The following is a 15133-nucleotide window of genomic DNA, read 5'->3' on the forward strand; positions in this document are numbered from 1 at the left end:
CCTATTATTTATTCAATGCTAAGCCCTGAAATAGATACTTTAAATACCTTATGGCCAATCTTTACACAAAAAATTATGATGAAGACATATTATCCCAATTTTACTAATAAACACACAAAGGCTCAGAAAAGTTAAGGTACTTATTCAGGGGAAAGCCAGGAGGACTCTGTGTTAATAGGGTGAGTTTAGAAAATTGCCTTAATTAGCTGCCTTCCTGTCCAAAGCACATACATTACCTGATCTCTGTACTTATTCTTTTTGCTATTAGAAAATGAATTGTTTTTATAAAGCCAGATCATTCAGTTAAGCTAAAACCATCTTGTCTAATTCCCCCTATCCCTAGGAAAAATTTTTGAAACTTCCTTTCCTTTTAGATTTACTTGCCATGGATTGGCAACTGGTCAGAGTTACATCTTCCGGGTCAGAGCAGTTAATGCAGCTGGACTTAGTGAATATTCACAGGATTCAGAAGCAATAGAAGTAAAAGCTGCTATTGGTAAGTTCCTTATGCATAACTTTGTAGTTAAAAATGGATTTTTATAAGTTATAAAGGAAGATACCATGCTCTCCAGAAATTGTTTAAAGCTTCTAGAATTGCTTGATGATTCCATCCTCAGATGACCATTTTCTCTGACTCCAGGTGACAGCTAACCTTCCATAGCCATTATTTTACAGATCTTCATCACTTATCCAGATTCTGTGCATCTGTAGCCTTGTCATCTTCACAAGTTTGAGTTTCCTCAGATATTTCCCACTGTGTGAAACTCCATTCTAACTTCGTGCTCATCCTGGGAATGTGAAGGGCCATCCAGTTCCTTGGAGTGGTATATCACCCGTAACACAGATCATTTTGTACCTAAATGCCATTTCACCTGTGACAAAGCCTGGCTTGTTTTCACTAACAATATATTAACATGCTTTTTATAAACTCCTCTAAGTTTTGTGCAAGACACACGTGGTTGCTTAATCATATGCTACATCTCTGCTCGCAAAGTAACCAACAGAATAAAACTGGTAATAAAGTAATTGTATGTATGTACATGATGTGCCTCCCAATCTTAGATAAAGCAGGGAAGGGACCCAGGTAGTTCAGAGCACCAAAAATGAAGTCTGTGATAGAGCAACACATATTTGAAAGGAAAGATTATTTTATATCAGTTATCTTTGGTTAACATGCCGTATTATTTTTTAATACTCCTTATGGTATTTATGGACAATAGTGAACATTTTTTTGAGGTTGGGAGGTACAGACCATTAATATTTCAGTAATGTACATAATTCTGTTATAAAATCAGGGTCTTTAATGTATGTCTTGTGCACTTTATGATCTTTTCCTCCCGTCATTCTGTTGAACAATAGGACTTAATATCTTTAAAAAAATGTCAGAGATTTGTTTTTTTTTTCTTATATATACTTGGGTTCTGTGAATCAAAATGGTTCCTGTTCTGTCTGTGGTTTTCTGTTCTTATTTCTTCTTTTCCCAGAATATGGAGAAGTTGAAATGTTTCCTTGGCATAAATTATTTTGGAATGTATGCTTTCCATATTTCTTGAAAAGCTGAGTGATTTCCATTAAACTAAGATGACTTTTGTTCTATTTGTGGGCCTAATACTTTCCCCCTTTGTTCTATTAAGTAAGAGCAATTTGTACTGTGTCTGGGCTCAAAGTGTTTATGTTGTTATCTGGTGATTGTAGGGGGAGGAGTGTCTCCAGATGTGTGGCCTGAACTGAATGATACACCTGGTGGACTAACAGACTCCAGGGGAGGCATGCATGAAGCCTCCCAGCCAGCCTTTAAGAAAAATGCTTTGCTTGGTAGCAAACTTAACAAACCTTCACTACCCAGTAGCGCTCACAACCTGGGCCAAACAGAAGTGAGTAAAGTAAGTGAAACAGTTCAGGAAGAGCTTACCCCATCACCACAGAAGGCAGCCCTTAAGGGGAAAAGTAAGTCTGACCCTCTGAAAAAGAAGAAGGACCTAGGTGAGATTCGAAAGAGTACGACTATTCCATCTGTCTCCATCAGTGTCCTCACCTCATTGTCGAGATCACATTCTTCCATCTCTGTGTTCACTTTCATCAATGTTTATTCTTCATTTGACATGTTTTCAGCTATCTATTTGCAGTACTTTTGTCTAATGAGTTGTAAAAGTAACTTTGGGGGAGTTTGGCTTTTATACATACTTCACTGTGCTTAATGACAGCAGAATATTTAAAGTGATTTGGTTATTGAGCCCTGTTTGGTTTCTCAGGCAGACACACCATTGGCCTCATTTCGCTAAGAAAATTAGAGCTGAGAGGAGAAAGGATTTGATAATCACAGCCCATGTAGAGTTCTTGGAAATACTCATGCTCAATACATGTATGGGAAAAATATGTTTCAAAGAAGTCACATTTTATCAGGACCGTAGTTATTACTGCTGTTCATCTTCAGGTTTTCAAGTTATCCTTCATATTTGACTCCAATAAATATAAGTAATAGTATCTCTTTGATGTGCCATGACAAGTTTAACAGGCAATTACAATCATCACATAAAGCTAAATTCTGGGCTATGTGAATCACATTCCCAGAACTGATTTATTTAAGACTATTTATCAGTAAGGTCAGAATTTTCTTAATAGGATATTTGATACTTGTGGCTTATATATTCTAGGTGACAGTGTTTTCTTATCAAATAAAAATGAAATGATAAGCATTGTAGCATGCCTCTCATCCATCTCCTATTACTACTCCACTTCCAACTTCTATAACTTCTATTTTTTTTAACCTTTATTGTACCTTCAACTCAAGATGGGATATTCATTTGAGAGTTCATTCAATATGTCTCTGTAATAGGAAGAGTGAGAGAGATGAGAGAGAACATTTTTAGTGTAAAGAATGAAGGAGGTTGGTGAGAGGAGAGAGAAACAAATGTATTTTATTTTTAAAAAATCTTTATTGTTCTAAGAATCTTTTGAATAAGAATAAGTAGTTCTTTTTTTCCCCTGTAATCCAAATCAATATTCAGAAAAGTCTTTTTCATGTCATTGCACATCTGGATGGATTTCTTTCCACCACCTGACCCTCTCTTTCTTTATCAAACACCATTATTTACTAGTTGGGGGAGAAGTTGATCAGCAAAGCCACATAAATGAAAGAAGACTTTTAAAACATCCTCCAGATATTTTTCTGGCTAGGAAATAATAAACACGGTGACAGCTGTCTAGCATTTTGTACCATATAAATAATAGTCCAACATCAGGTTAAAAATAATGCAGCAAAAGGTATTATATACTAAGAGAAAAATCACATGGCAGATTGTGCCTACTTTAAAAAAAAATTTTTTAAGATGGCATTTAGCTGAGCTTGAAATAAGATTTTTTCTGTGCGTAGACAGAACTTGTTTAGTTATAAGGTCTCACAAGGGTATGTATGCCTGAATGGTGAAATGCTAACCATTTGGAAATAACATGGAAATTCTCTATAAGCACATTGAGGCAGAAATTGATATACATACTTCATTTTCCTCAAGGAGCAAATAAAAACAAAACCACATTAAGAAACAAAAATATGTATCTTGTGAAAAATATTTCTTCTTCTGGGGAATAGAATCATTTTTCAGAATATTGCACTGTTTTGCTGTTAGTATTTCAAAAATTATTCTTCTGTGGAAGTAGGAGAGCAGGTTCTTTTTATCTTTGGAATAATATTTGCAGTGCACTTTTTTACTGTATGTGGGTTTTTTTTCTCATACACCAAATTGGGTGCCAAGTTACTGATTAGTCTTCACACTTTAGTTTTATACTGCAAGACCCTAGTGCCCTCACAGGTGGCACGAATGAAACAAGTTTAATGTACATAAAATCATAAATGCATTTCTTTCTACTTACTTGGTATTCATATTGCAACAGCGGCACCATCTCCACCCTGTGATATCACTTGTCTTGAAAGTTTTCGTGACTCGATGGTTCTTGGATGGAAGCAACCAGATAAGACTGGAGGAGCTGAAATTACTGGCTATTATGTAAACTATCGTGAGGTAATTGATGGAGTACCAGGAAGATGGAGAGAAGCCAACATCAAAGCTGTCAGTGATGAGGCATATAAGGTAAATGTGTGACCTTCTGTAGTGTGGAGTGTCACATATATGATGATGACATGCTTGCTTGCACACACACGCACACCCACACCCACACCCACACCCAGCAGCTTATAAATGATTCATATCATTTCTCCAGTGTCCATTGTCTACAACGACAGGATTTTTGTCACAAATATATCAGGGTAAATAGAAGTACGCTGATTGACCAGGAAGGATTTGTATCTTCTGATTCATATGCATAAACATAATAACTTCCTAGAATATTTACTATGAAATGTATACTTATGGTAAGAATTCATGTTTATTTCAAAACAAAATATCTATAACCAATGTGCTGCTAGCTCAAGAGTCCCAGGATCTAAAAGACTGCAGTTTTAGCTTTCAGTGTTCAAATCACAAAGGATAAAGGGACATGGACCTGATGGCCAGCATCAGCTCACCACCTGTGAAGTGTCCCCCATTATAGTGGCTCTGATGGCCACGAAGGGATGATTGATATGTGTCTACCCACACATTTCTTTTTACTGCTTTGCCCATCTCAGAGTACTTGAAGGGTTTTACTGATGCCATAACTATGGTTCCTCTCTTTGGAGTATTGTTAGCTAGAGGAAAGTCACCCCCCTTAATACTCCCAGAACCCTATGCTGTGAGAGCAAGAGCAGGATGAGGTTGGGAGAATGATGCTTTCCCCAACTCAGTGCCACAGGTTTTAAATCTAACATTTAAAATTTATGGAATATCACACACATACTGAATACATAAAGAAGTTAAAACAAGAATATATAAAATAAAATCATATTTTTAAAGTTCTTCTATGTTGATGTGTAGCTATGACTTCATTATTGTATGGTATTCTATTATATGACTGTCTCACAATATACTTTTCAATCTAGTTATTGATATTTCAGTATTTTCACATTTATAGCTATATCAAACAGTGTAGCTATGAACATTTTTGTACATTTTTGTCTGCTGGCATGTATATGCACTAGTTTCTCTAGGTTATTACCTAAAAGCAGAATTGGTGGGCCAGAGAATCTGTTATCTTTAATTTTAGTAGATACGTCTATACTGGTTTTCTGAAGAGTATGAGAATTCCCATTGTTGCACATTCCCCTAACACTTGGTATATTCACACATTTTCAGTTTTGACAATCGGGGTGTCAAATGAATCTGAACATCTTTTGCTATATATAATATCCATTTTGAAATCTTTTATAACATGCCTGCACAAAGATTTGCCCATTTTTCTAATAGATTTTCTTACTGCCTTGTGAAGTTCTTTGTATATTCTGAGCTTAAAATCCTTGGTAGCTATGGAGGCTGTGTCTATTTTTCCTGCTCATTGGTTAGTATTTTCTTCTCCTTATGGTAACAACACTAATTTTAATATCAAATTTATTGCAGCCAGACTTAACATTTGCTTTGTGGTATAAAGGTCAACATTCATTTTTCCCCTGTAGGGAAACAGTTGTCCCATCTATTGAAAAGTTTGCCCTTTTTTCTACTATTCTTCTAGGCTATTTGTATCATGTGTCAAGTTTCTTTGATGCATGTGTCTGCTTCTGTGTTTTCCATTTTGTTCCACTGGTCTGTTTGTCTATCACTGGACCAGAACCACATTAATTTAATCATTACCACTTTATAGCAAATTTGATAACTGATAGATCAAGTTATCTCAGTTTAGTTTATTATTCCTAGGCTGTTTTTAGTCCTTTGCACTTTGATATAAATTGTAGAATTAGGTTACCAAGTTCTACCAAAAAACAAGACAAGCAAAAGCAAACACAACAAATAAAATAAAATTAAATTAAACTAAAACATTTTACAATTGTGATTGGTATTGCATTGAATCCATAAATAAATTGAGGAATAATTGACATCTTTAAAATATGAACTCTTCTAATATATGAACATGATATTTCTCTCCATTTATTTTGGTCTTTAAAGCTTCTCAATAAAGCTTTATAATTCTCTAGAGAAGTTTTGCACATCATTTGTTATTTATTTATAGGTATTACATGTTTTTGGTGCTTAAATAGTCTGTTTTTATATCATTTTGTTATTGCTGGTATAGAGAAATATACCTCATTTTTATGTATTGATTTTACATGTCATTGTTATGTATAAGTTTTTGCTAAATTTTCTTATTATTTCTATGTTACCTATGAGCTCTTTTTGATTCCTGTATATCATATCATCTGCAAATGACAGGTTGCTTCTTCATTCCCAAATTTTATATTTTTTGCTTTATTTTCTTAACTTTCTACTTAAAATCGTTAACAAAATACTGATAGAAGTGGTGATCTTGGTCATTCTAGACTTGGTCTTTATCTAAAGGAAAACATTTCACCATTTCACCATTAAATATTATATTTACTATCAGTGTTTGATAGACATCTGTTATCAGCTAAAGGAAGTTTCCTTCTATTCCTAGTTAAGAATTAATGAAAATTATGAAATATTTTTTCTGAATCCATTGAGATGGTTATATGATTTTTCCCTTTAGTTTTAATGTGGTATATTCTAGTAATTATCTAATGTTAAAATAACCTTGCATTCCTGGCATAAATCCAAATTGGACATTATGTATATTCTGTCTATATATTACTGGATTTTTTTTTACTTATTGTTGTTTAGGATTTTTGCTTTTATGTTCATGAGTGAAATTACCCTGAGACTAGAGTTAATTTGATAAAAATACTTGACAAGGATAGTACGGGAAGGGAAAATTGCAGGATAATCTTACTTTATTGAGATATAATTCACAAATCATAAAATTCACCCAATTAAAATGTTACTTTATATATTTTGTAGAGGTGTTATTAGATGCATATAAAGTGACTTTTGATATCACTGACAATATGTCTTGCCTTCAAGTCTCTATCGTCTGTTATTAATATAAATTTATTAATTTTCTTTTGGTTGGTGTTTGTATGGTATATAATTTTTCATCCTTTGACTTTCAATCTGTCTTTAACTTCATGATATATATATATATCATATGATATATATATATCTCTTAAAAATCATAGGGTGGGGTATTTTTCCTACCTGAGAGTCTTTGTCATTTAACTGGGGTATTTAATGATACTACCACTTTTTTGTAAAACCAATCATCTTTATTTTGTGTTTTCTGTTTGCTTGTTCTGTTCATTTTCTGTCCTTACTTGATTACTTTTGAATAGGTTTCTTACCCTCACCTTTTAGCCATGCCCTTTCCCCCTCTATACTACCTTGAAAGCTATAAATTCTCCAGTGTTTGTTTTTGGTGGTTACTCTAAAAATTATAGTGAGCAAATTAACAGTCTGAATTCTATTGTTTTAACCTTGTCTGAGAAAAATAGGGCCTCAGAATACTGTAATCCATTTATCCTAGTCCCATTTTATATGCTATTGTGTATGTGTTTGTAAGTCATTTTTTAAATCCAAAAGTAATGTTATTAATGTTTTATAGTCGATACTTAGATTTATGTAAATTATTTTATTTAAGATTTTATTTTCTTTTAATTTCACATTTTTGACCTTCTAGTTGAGAACACTTTCCTTTCATCTAAATTAAATAGTTTAGAATGTTCTTTAGTTAGGGTATTCTGAAAACACATACTCTTTTACTTTTGTTCATCTGAAAATAACTTTTTTCTTCATTTTCCAAAAAATTTTTCTAGATAAAACATTATATAATGTAGTTATTTTCTTTCACAATTGGAAGGTATAATTCCACTGTCTTTTGGTTCAATGTTGCCACTGACATGTCAGCTTTTAGTCTGTTTGCTTATTTGAGTGTTGTCTTTTAGACAGCTTTTAATATTTTTACTCTCTGTTTGGTGTGCTACAGTTAAATTATGTATCTCAGAATAGGTTTTTAAAAATGTCTCTGCCTAGGATTTTGGCATGAGGAGTATTTTCAATCTGTGGGTTGGATTTTTCAAGAAGATCTTTCTGGAAAATTCTAAGCCATTTATCTCCTAAAATATTGTTGCTGCCCCATTCTCTCCTCTCTCCTCTTGAAACTCTATTTAACATGTATTTGACATTCTCATTCTATCTTCCATGTCTATTAATCACTCTTCTCTCTTTTCCATCTTTGTATCTTTCTGCACTGTGGTCTGTGTGATTTCTTATAACTTTCTATTAGTTTACATATTTTCTCTTCTTTTGCATCTGATTTTCTGTTAAACTCATCCATTATTTTTCTATTATTGTATTTTTTCCTTTTTAGGTCACATTTTACAAAATATTTTATAGTTTGCTGGCTCTCCTGCAGATACTTTTTTTAATGTTTCAAGTTTTAAATTAAATTCTAGTTAGTTAACATATAGTGTAACATTAGTTTCAGGAGTAGTCCCACGGATGTTTTAAATTTGTATTTTATGTTTAAAACATAGTAAGCATAGCTGTTTTTCTAATCTATGATGATTCTGTCATCTAATATATTTGCAGGTATGTATCTGTTTTCATTGGTTTTGTAGTATCTTGTTCATAGTATCTTGTTTTCTATGCTTGGTTATCCTTGATTATGTGCTGCTCATTGTCACTAAAATATTATTTGCATGAATAATTTGAGGTTCAGGATGAAGACATTTTTCTCTGTAAAAGATTTGTATTTGCTTCTGCAAGGTACCTGGGGATACCACTTGTTGAGTTTTTTTTTCTTAAATCAAATACAAGCCTTTAATTTTGGGGACAATCAAGCAGTGTAAATTTATACTGTATGAAGGCAGGTTTATTTCTATTTCAACTTTACTCCCAAAGAGTAAAGCCCTTAAGGACTCCATCTTAATTGTAGAGGGTTCCCTTTTATTACCCTTCTTAGGTTGGCTCTAGGCTTTGATTTCAGAGTTCCTCTGCTTTTGAGATAATAAAAACCAAAGGTCAAACTTTTCTTTTTTGGCAGCTATCCCAAAGGTAAAAGCCACTTCTATATAGATTCCACTTATCTCTTTTTTGTTCCCTATTTCCCATTATTCTGTTCTTATAATTCTATAATGTCTCGACACTAATTTGATGCTTTTGAAAAGATTTTTTAAAGATATTTTTGTCTAGTATTTTTAATTTTTTAGCAAGATGATTAATCTCTATAGCCTGGTTCACCATTGCCAGAAATAGAAGTCCCATGCTACAATATTTCACCTAAGCCTAGAATGACCAACTTTCTCTGTTTGCCTAGGATTCTCTTAGTTTCAGCACTATACTGCCTACATCCTTAGAAACCCCACAGTCCCAAGAAAACTGGAATTGTTGGTCACCCTAATGGAACCCCAAAACAGCTCTGGTACCTGAATAAAGTACTTTTAGATCCAAGTTATCTACATGATGGTTTCCTACTAATTAAAAAGATCTTTCCTTCTTAAAGGAAATGTGTTTGTATGTGTGTGTGTGAATCAAAAAGGGAGTTTGTATTATTCTGTTACCCATAACATATAGCCATTATATTCTACTTGATCAAATCAGGATCATAGATATATATTTGTTTTGCTTGTCTTAAGTCATATAATGGGTAAGTTTTATTAACCCAACTGGTTCTATCGATGCCTTCATTTATTAAGCATTTTTAAAGGATTTTATTTATTTATTAGAGACAGAGAGAGAGCATGAGTGGGGGGAGGGACAGAAGAAGAAGAGCAAGCCGACTTCTCTGAGCACAGAGCCTGATCATGACCTGGGCTGAAATCAAGAGTCGGATGTTTAACTAACTGAGCTACCTAAATGCCCTCACTTATTAAGCATTTTTAATTCTCAAAGGATTGTTTATAGTCCATGGATTTTTTTCACACTAATATATTCCATCATTTATACTGTGCAAATATTTTCACATTCATTATTTTATCACATATATTTACTACAGCCAAATTTCCTATGAGGGATATAGAAAAGTCATTAAGTCATTCAGTAAGGAGCAGAAAAATGAAAGATTTTGAATATTTTTATTCCTAGCTTAGAATTCATTTAATTTTCATCTGTACAAGCATAAATTTTCTATTTCTGCTTAGCAAATTACCACAAACTTTGTGACTTAAAACAACCCCTATTTGTTATATCACAGTGTCTGTAAGTCAGGAGTCTAAGCATGTCTTAGATGAGTCTTCTGCTTGAGGTCTCACAACGTTTTATTCTAGGTGTCAGCAGGGCTCATTCTCATCTGGAGTTGAGTTCCTCTTCCAAACTTATTCAGTCACTGGCAGAATTCAGTTCTTCCAGCTGTAAGTCTGGGGCCCTCTACTCCTAGAGGCTGCTCTTCTCCAAATGTGAGTGGCTAGGCAGTTCGCAACATGGCATTTGCCTCTTGAATGCCATCAGGACAGTGTTTTCTTCATGAAAGTGCCAAACCCCATTTTGAGAGTTTTCATCTGATTAATTCAGACCTACCCAGGATAATCTCCCTTTTGATGAACTCACTTTTGATTAGGGACTTTAATTATATCTGTAATATCCCTCCTCCTTTTCTATATGATGGAACAACAATCACAGGACTGATATTCCAATACCTTTCCCATATTCTGTTGGTTGGAACCAGGTCACAGATTTTACTCACACCCAGGGGGAGTAGATTACAAAAGGGTATGATTCATTGGGGGTCATTTCAGGGTGTGTCCAACACAAGAGGTAAGTAAATAAAATATTGAACAATTGAAAAAACAAACCTGAATCATCATCCACTCTGTGATATTGTCATGTTGCAGATTAGCAACTTGAAGGAAAACATGGTGTATCAGTTTCAAGTGGCGGCCATGAACATCGCTGGGTTGGGAGTACCCTCAGCAGTAAGTGAATGCTTCAAATGTGAAGAGTGGACCATTGCTGTTCCAGGTAAACCATGAAAACCATTTCTCAGCACTCAGGCTTGAGGTATCTTCCAAAAGAACCTACTGCTGGGAAGTAAATTTAAGTGCTACATAGACAGTTTCTAAGGGAAAAGAGTTCTCTTGGCCCCTTATGTTTACCTGAAATATTTCTGTAATCCTATCAAATAATAGGCACTAATATAAAACTGACTATAATTTCATGTGCTTATATTCCAAATACATCCTAGAGCCCTCAGAGTTATATCTTTCTGCTTGGAATAGGATTAACAGAAGCACACAATCTGAGTTCTACATTATCATTTAAAAGGAATTCTGATATTTTTTTGTGTTGCTTAAAGACCATCGAAGGGCATCCAACTTGTATCCCACAACAAAATACCTCAAAAATTTCTTCCTGTACTTCCTAATTCTCATGTATTCTTCCATATTGCCCTGGAACCTTTCACTTATCAATCTCCAGAAATCTCTCCCTCCAAGCTCAGCCAATGTGACTCCTCTTCCTTGTCTCTTTCCTCCCTTGCTTCTAGCTCTTTATGGTATTATGTAGGTGGACTTAACATGCCTGCCTGGGACTTAAGTTCTGGACTTTCTTCACTTAACTCTCTCCACTTACTTCTCTAGTCATTTTGTTCTCTCTCCACTTTTGTCTCAACTCTGCATCACAACAAAGTTCCTGGAACCTGGCTGGAAATATTCTCTTATGGAGGTTGCCATAGTGGGTGGTTGGCTGAACAGGGAAGAAAATGGGGAGAAGGCAGAAACAGTTACCTGTGCCTTTTAAAACACAGCTACAACACTGAACAAATTAAAAAATTGAATACAAACAAATTTACCAAGCCATTAAATTTCAAACTAGCCACGTTAATGTATTTAGTGGGTGATTTCATTTTGCTTCCAACAGTACCAACTTCACAGACCCAATGAGTGCCACAGGATGACTAGATTCTCCCACTTGGGCTTAATATGCAGGATATGTATAACACCAGTATCGACCACATTAGAACACAAGGCCACCTGGAGCATACTGGGTGGATCCAGCCATGTCCTTGATACCACCCTCTTCCTCTATGTGAAGCCCTAGTGCCCTTGAAGAACCATCAGTTTTGCCTTTGCTTAGCTTATATTTGCATCACTTCTCTATCAAATTTGAATAAAAAGATTACAAGAGAAACCTAAGAGAAGTTCAAACACTCACTCAACTTTAATAAATATAAGAGGCAAACATGCAGCCTTTTCTCGCACCTCCTTAAGCCAGTAAATATTTCTTAAGCTCTTTCTGTCACCTACACAAAAGTGGACCCGTTTTTAAATTCTTACAATTCCTGAATAAAATTAAAATATAAGTGACTAGAAACTCAGAAATTCTGAGCAGGCCTGTGGAAAATGTTTTGATTGAGAGATATAGTTAGCAAAAGAGGTTGCAGGATGAGTGCTACCTTTTTGGATGCCTCACTGGGTTCTGAGGATGGCACAAGAAAATTATTTAGAAGCCCTTTGCAAAACAGAACATGACACACTATTATAAGGTATTGGTTATTTTTTAAATCTGTTACCATATTATTTAAACCTTGGTGGAAGGCAAGGATGACACATATCCGTGATCGTTAAGCCAAGATATAGGGCCCCACAAATATTGAGCTATCAATTGCAAAATGCCAAAGCATAGCATGGTAGAGTCTGTGTTTGTAGCTATGAGTCAGTTTAGGTGATTTTGATTGGTTGGTTAGAAATCAGTTATTTAAAAGAAAAAAAAAATAGGAAGAAAGAAAATAAATATATCACTTACATAGCAGCTGGTGGTCATGGAAAGATGTGGGATATCACTTAGTAGTTTGGATTCTCCCAAGACTGCAAACAGCACATGGACAAGGAGAACATTTGGCTTTCTTCCTGAACAGGTTGATCAAGTTACTTGGCTTCTCTGAGCTTTCTGTTGTCTTAAGGATGAATGAGACAAATAAATATAAAGTACCTAGCAGTGTTTAGCTGGGGCCTATGGGATTAATTGTATCTTTTCATGAAAGTTCTTTGTAAACTGTAATTGTAGTTTGCTTTTGCTCCTACATGGAATATATGCCCTATGGGAAAGATTTCCCTCTAAAAGGGAACTATTTTGTAATATATTACTTTTTCTTGTAAAAAAAAATTACTATCTATATTCATATGCCATCAAAGAGAGTTGCTTTTTTCATCCTGATTTGAGATTTAGGGAAATTTTCAGATTGCCATCTAAAAGTAATCTTAAACTGAATTTGCAACCACATTAAACTCTTCTGATAAAAGATGAGGACCACAAGCCCAAGGACACCCTGAAGGCAAGTTATCATCCAGCCTCTGGGGGCCACCTTGAATTGGCTCTAACTACCTGCTGCCCAAATAGGGACTTAGTAGGTTGATGTAGAGCCATTGAGGAAACTTGATACAAAATGACCACAAAATACCTATTTTTATAGGATTGATAGACTTCACAAAATAACACTGGATTCAGCTTTAAGACTTCAAATGTGGTTCTAGATTTATATGTATTTGAATTTTCTCATCTATGTTACAATTTTTATACATTGGTCTCTCTCTCTCTTTCTCAGGACCCCCACACAATGTCAAATATAGTGAGGTTAGGAAAACCTCCCTGGTTCTGCAGTGGAAGCCTCCAGTCCATTCTGGAAGGACTCCGGTCACTGGGTACTTTGTGGACTTGAAAGAGGCCAATGCCAAAGATGACCAATGGCGAGGACTCAACAAGGCAGCTATTAAAAACACGTACCTGAGGGTAAGAGGGTGTTCAGATTTGGATAAACCTTTTTTAGAAAGACAAATGTTCCCCTAATGATAATAACTTTAAAATTAGATAAAACACAACATTTCTGCTTTGATATATTTCTTACATTGGGCTCCTGCTAAGATCCCATTTGGCAGCAGTTGGGGTTGGGGGAAGTTCCTGATGCTTAAAGCCATTTGGTTCTATTTAACCTGAATCCCAGAGCCTAGCTTTGCAAAACATCCACAAGCTCCCTCCTCTCTCTTTTTTCCCTCCTTGCCTCTACTTACCCACCTTACATTTTTATTACAATCTTAGAAAGGTGACTTTCTCATTTCTACCTCTGATTTTTTTTTTGAGTTTTTTTATTTAAGGGTGTTGTTTTCATAGCATTCATGCCAGCAAGGCTTTACCTGCTGATTCCTTTGAGTCACGGGCTCCCTCCTGCTTGTACTCACATGAGCTCAGAGGAAAGTGGAATGCGTTCACTCAACTCTTGACCTAATCCTTACTCTTATCTACGTCTTTGCCTTCCAGATTCCTTTAGTGTTCTAGTTGAACAAATTCCATAATTATCTACCAAATATTATTCTGCTAAAGCCACTGAATCTCAATTGTAACAAATGGGTATCTCAAAAGAATGTTTTTCCCTATGTCACCAGTGACACCAAGAGACCCTTAATCCACACCAGGGCTTCAGAAAGTGTGGGGAATATGATTCTGACTCTTATTACTTAGAATAAAGTGTGGCTTCACCACAATTATTCAGAAAGCAGCACAGTGCATTTATTTTGCAGCTCTATCTGTTGGCAGAATAAGCCATTGCCTAGACAGGTGAGACTTAGAAGATACTCAGGGTATGCCTGCTATAAAAGTTATCTTCCATTGACCTGCCACTGTGGACTAAAGTCCATACCATCTGTCAGCCACTCTCCAGAGATGAGGTATTTACTGTCCCCATAAAAAAATATAAATATGTCCTCTAAGAGAGATGACCGTTAAACATGCCATTAACTCTCAGGATATGCTAATGACCTCCCTGACAAAACCTTGAGGAGGTAAGAAAGGTCACATTTCATGGGGAAGAGAAAAAGATGAAGGAAGGTCAGGAACTTAGCCTGCTATTGGGTTGGGTAGTCCAAATGAGTCAGGAGTCCTCTAGATTCAAAGAAACCCCCAAAGGACAGTGTAAAATAAAAGTCAGATACATCCTGTTTATTGGTGGTGTGTAATTATTCCCAGAATAGTTTCCAAATTTTCAATTTGCCACAGCACAGGATCCCAAGAGCTGACATTGGACTTGACTCAGGTTAAACAATACAAGGATGAGAAGCCCAGAAAAGATGGGCGGGAAGAAAAAGGAATAGAATTTAAACATATCAAAGAATGGTTAAGGTCACTCATTTGAAAAAAGAAAAAGAAGAAAGGCAAAGACAGAGAGAGACAGAGAGAGAGAGAGATTGACACTGAGGTTAAATGTACCTCAC

At 35.2% G+C, this 15133-nt stretch overlaps 1 protein-coding gene and 1 long non-coding RNA gene across 7 annotated transcripts in view; one reads left to right on the plus strand and one right to left on the minus strand.

Annotated features, from left to right (window-relative positions):
* MYOM1 (myomesin 1) overlaps nucleotides 1-15133 on the plus strand; it is a 136577-nt gene that overhangs the window by 72660 nt on the left and 48784 nt on the right. For 3 of the 6 annotated variants that reach the window (XM_072828933.1, XM_072828932.1, XM_072828934.1), the window contains exons 17-21: nucleotides 375-496; nucleotides 1696-1983; nucleotides 3892-4088; nucleotides 10766-10892; nucleotides 13474-13658. In XM_072828933.1, coding sequence (XP_072685034.1) covers nucleotides 375-496; nucleotides 1696-1983; nucleotides 3892-4088; nucleotides 10766-10892; nucleotides 13474-13658 — 919 coding nt within the window. The remainder of the gene's footprint in view (nucleotides 1-374; nucleotides 497-1695; nucleotides 1984-3891; nucleotides 4089-10765; nucleotides 10893-13473; nucleotides 13659-15133) is intronic. The other 3 variants (XR_012032357.1, XM_072828935.1, XM_072828936.1) reach the window with 1 other exon arrangement.
* On the minus strand, nucleotides 11499-12814 carry LOC140635009 (uncharacterized). Its single transcript, XR_012032362.1, has 2 exons — nucleotides 12675-12814; nucleotides 11499-11615 (listed from the first exon to the last, which is right to left on the minus strand). It is a non-coding gene; the product is annotated as an uncharacterized lncRNA (long non-coding RNA).

This window comes from Canis lupus, chromosome 6 (assembly GCF_048164855.1).
Source record: "Canis lupus baileyi chromosome 6, mCanLup2.hap1, whole genome shotgun sequence".
Classification (NCBI taxonomy): domain Eukaryota; kingdom Metazoa; phylum Chordata; class Mammalia; order Carnivora; family Canidae; genus Canis; species Canis lupus.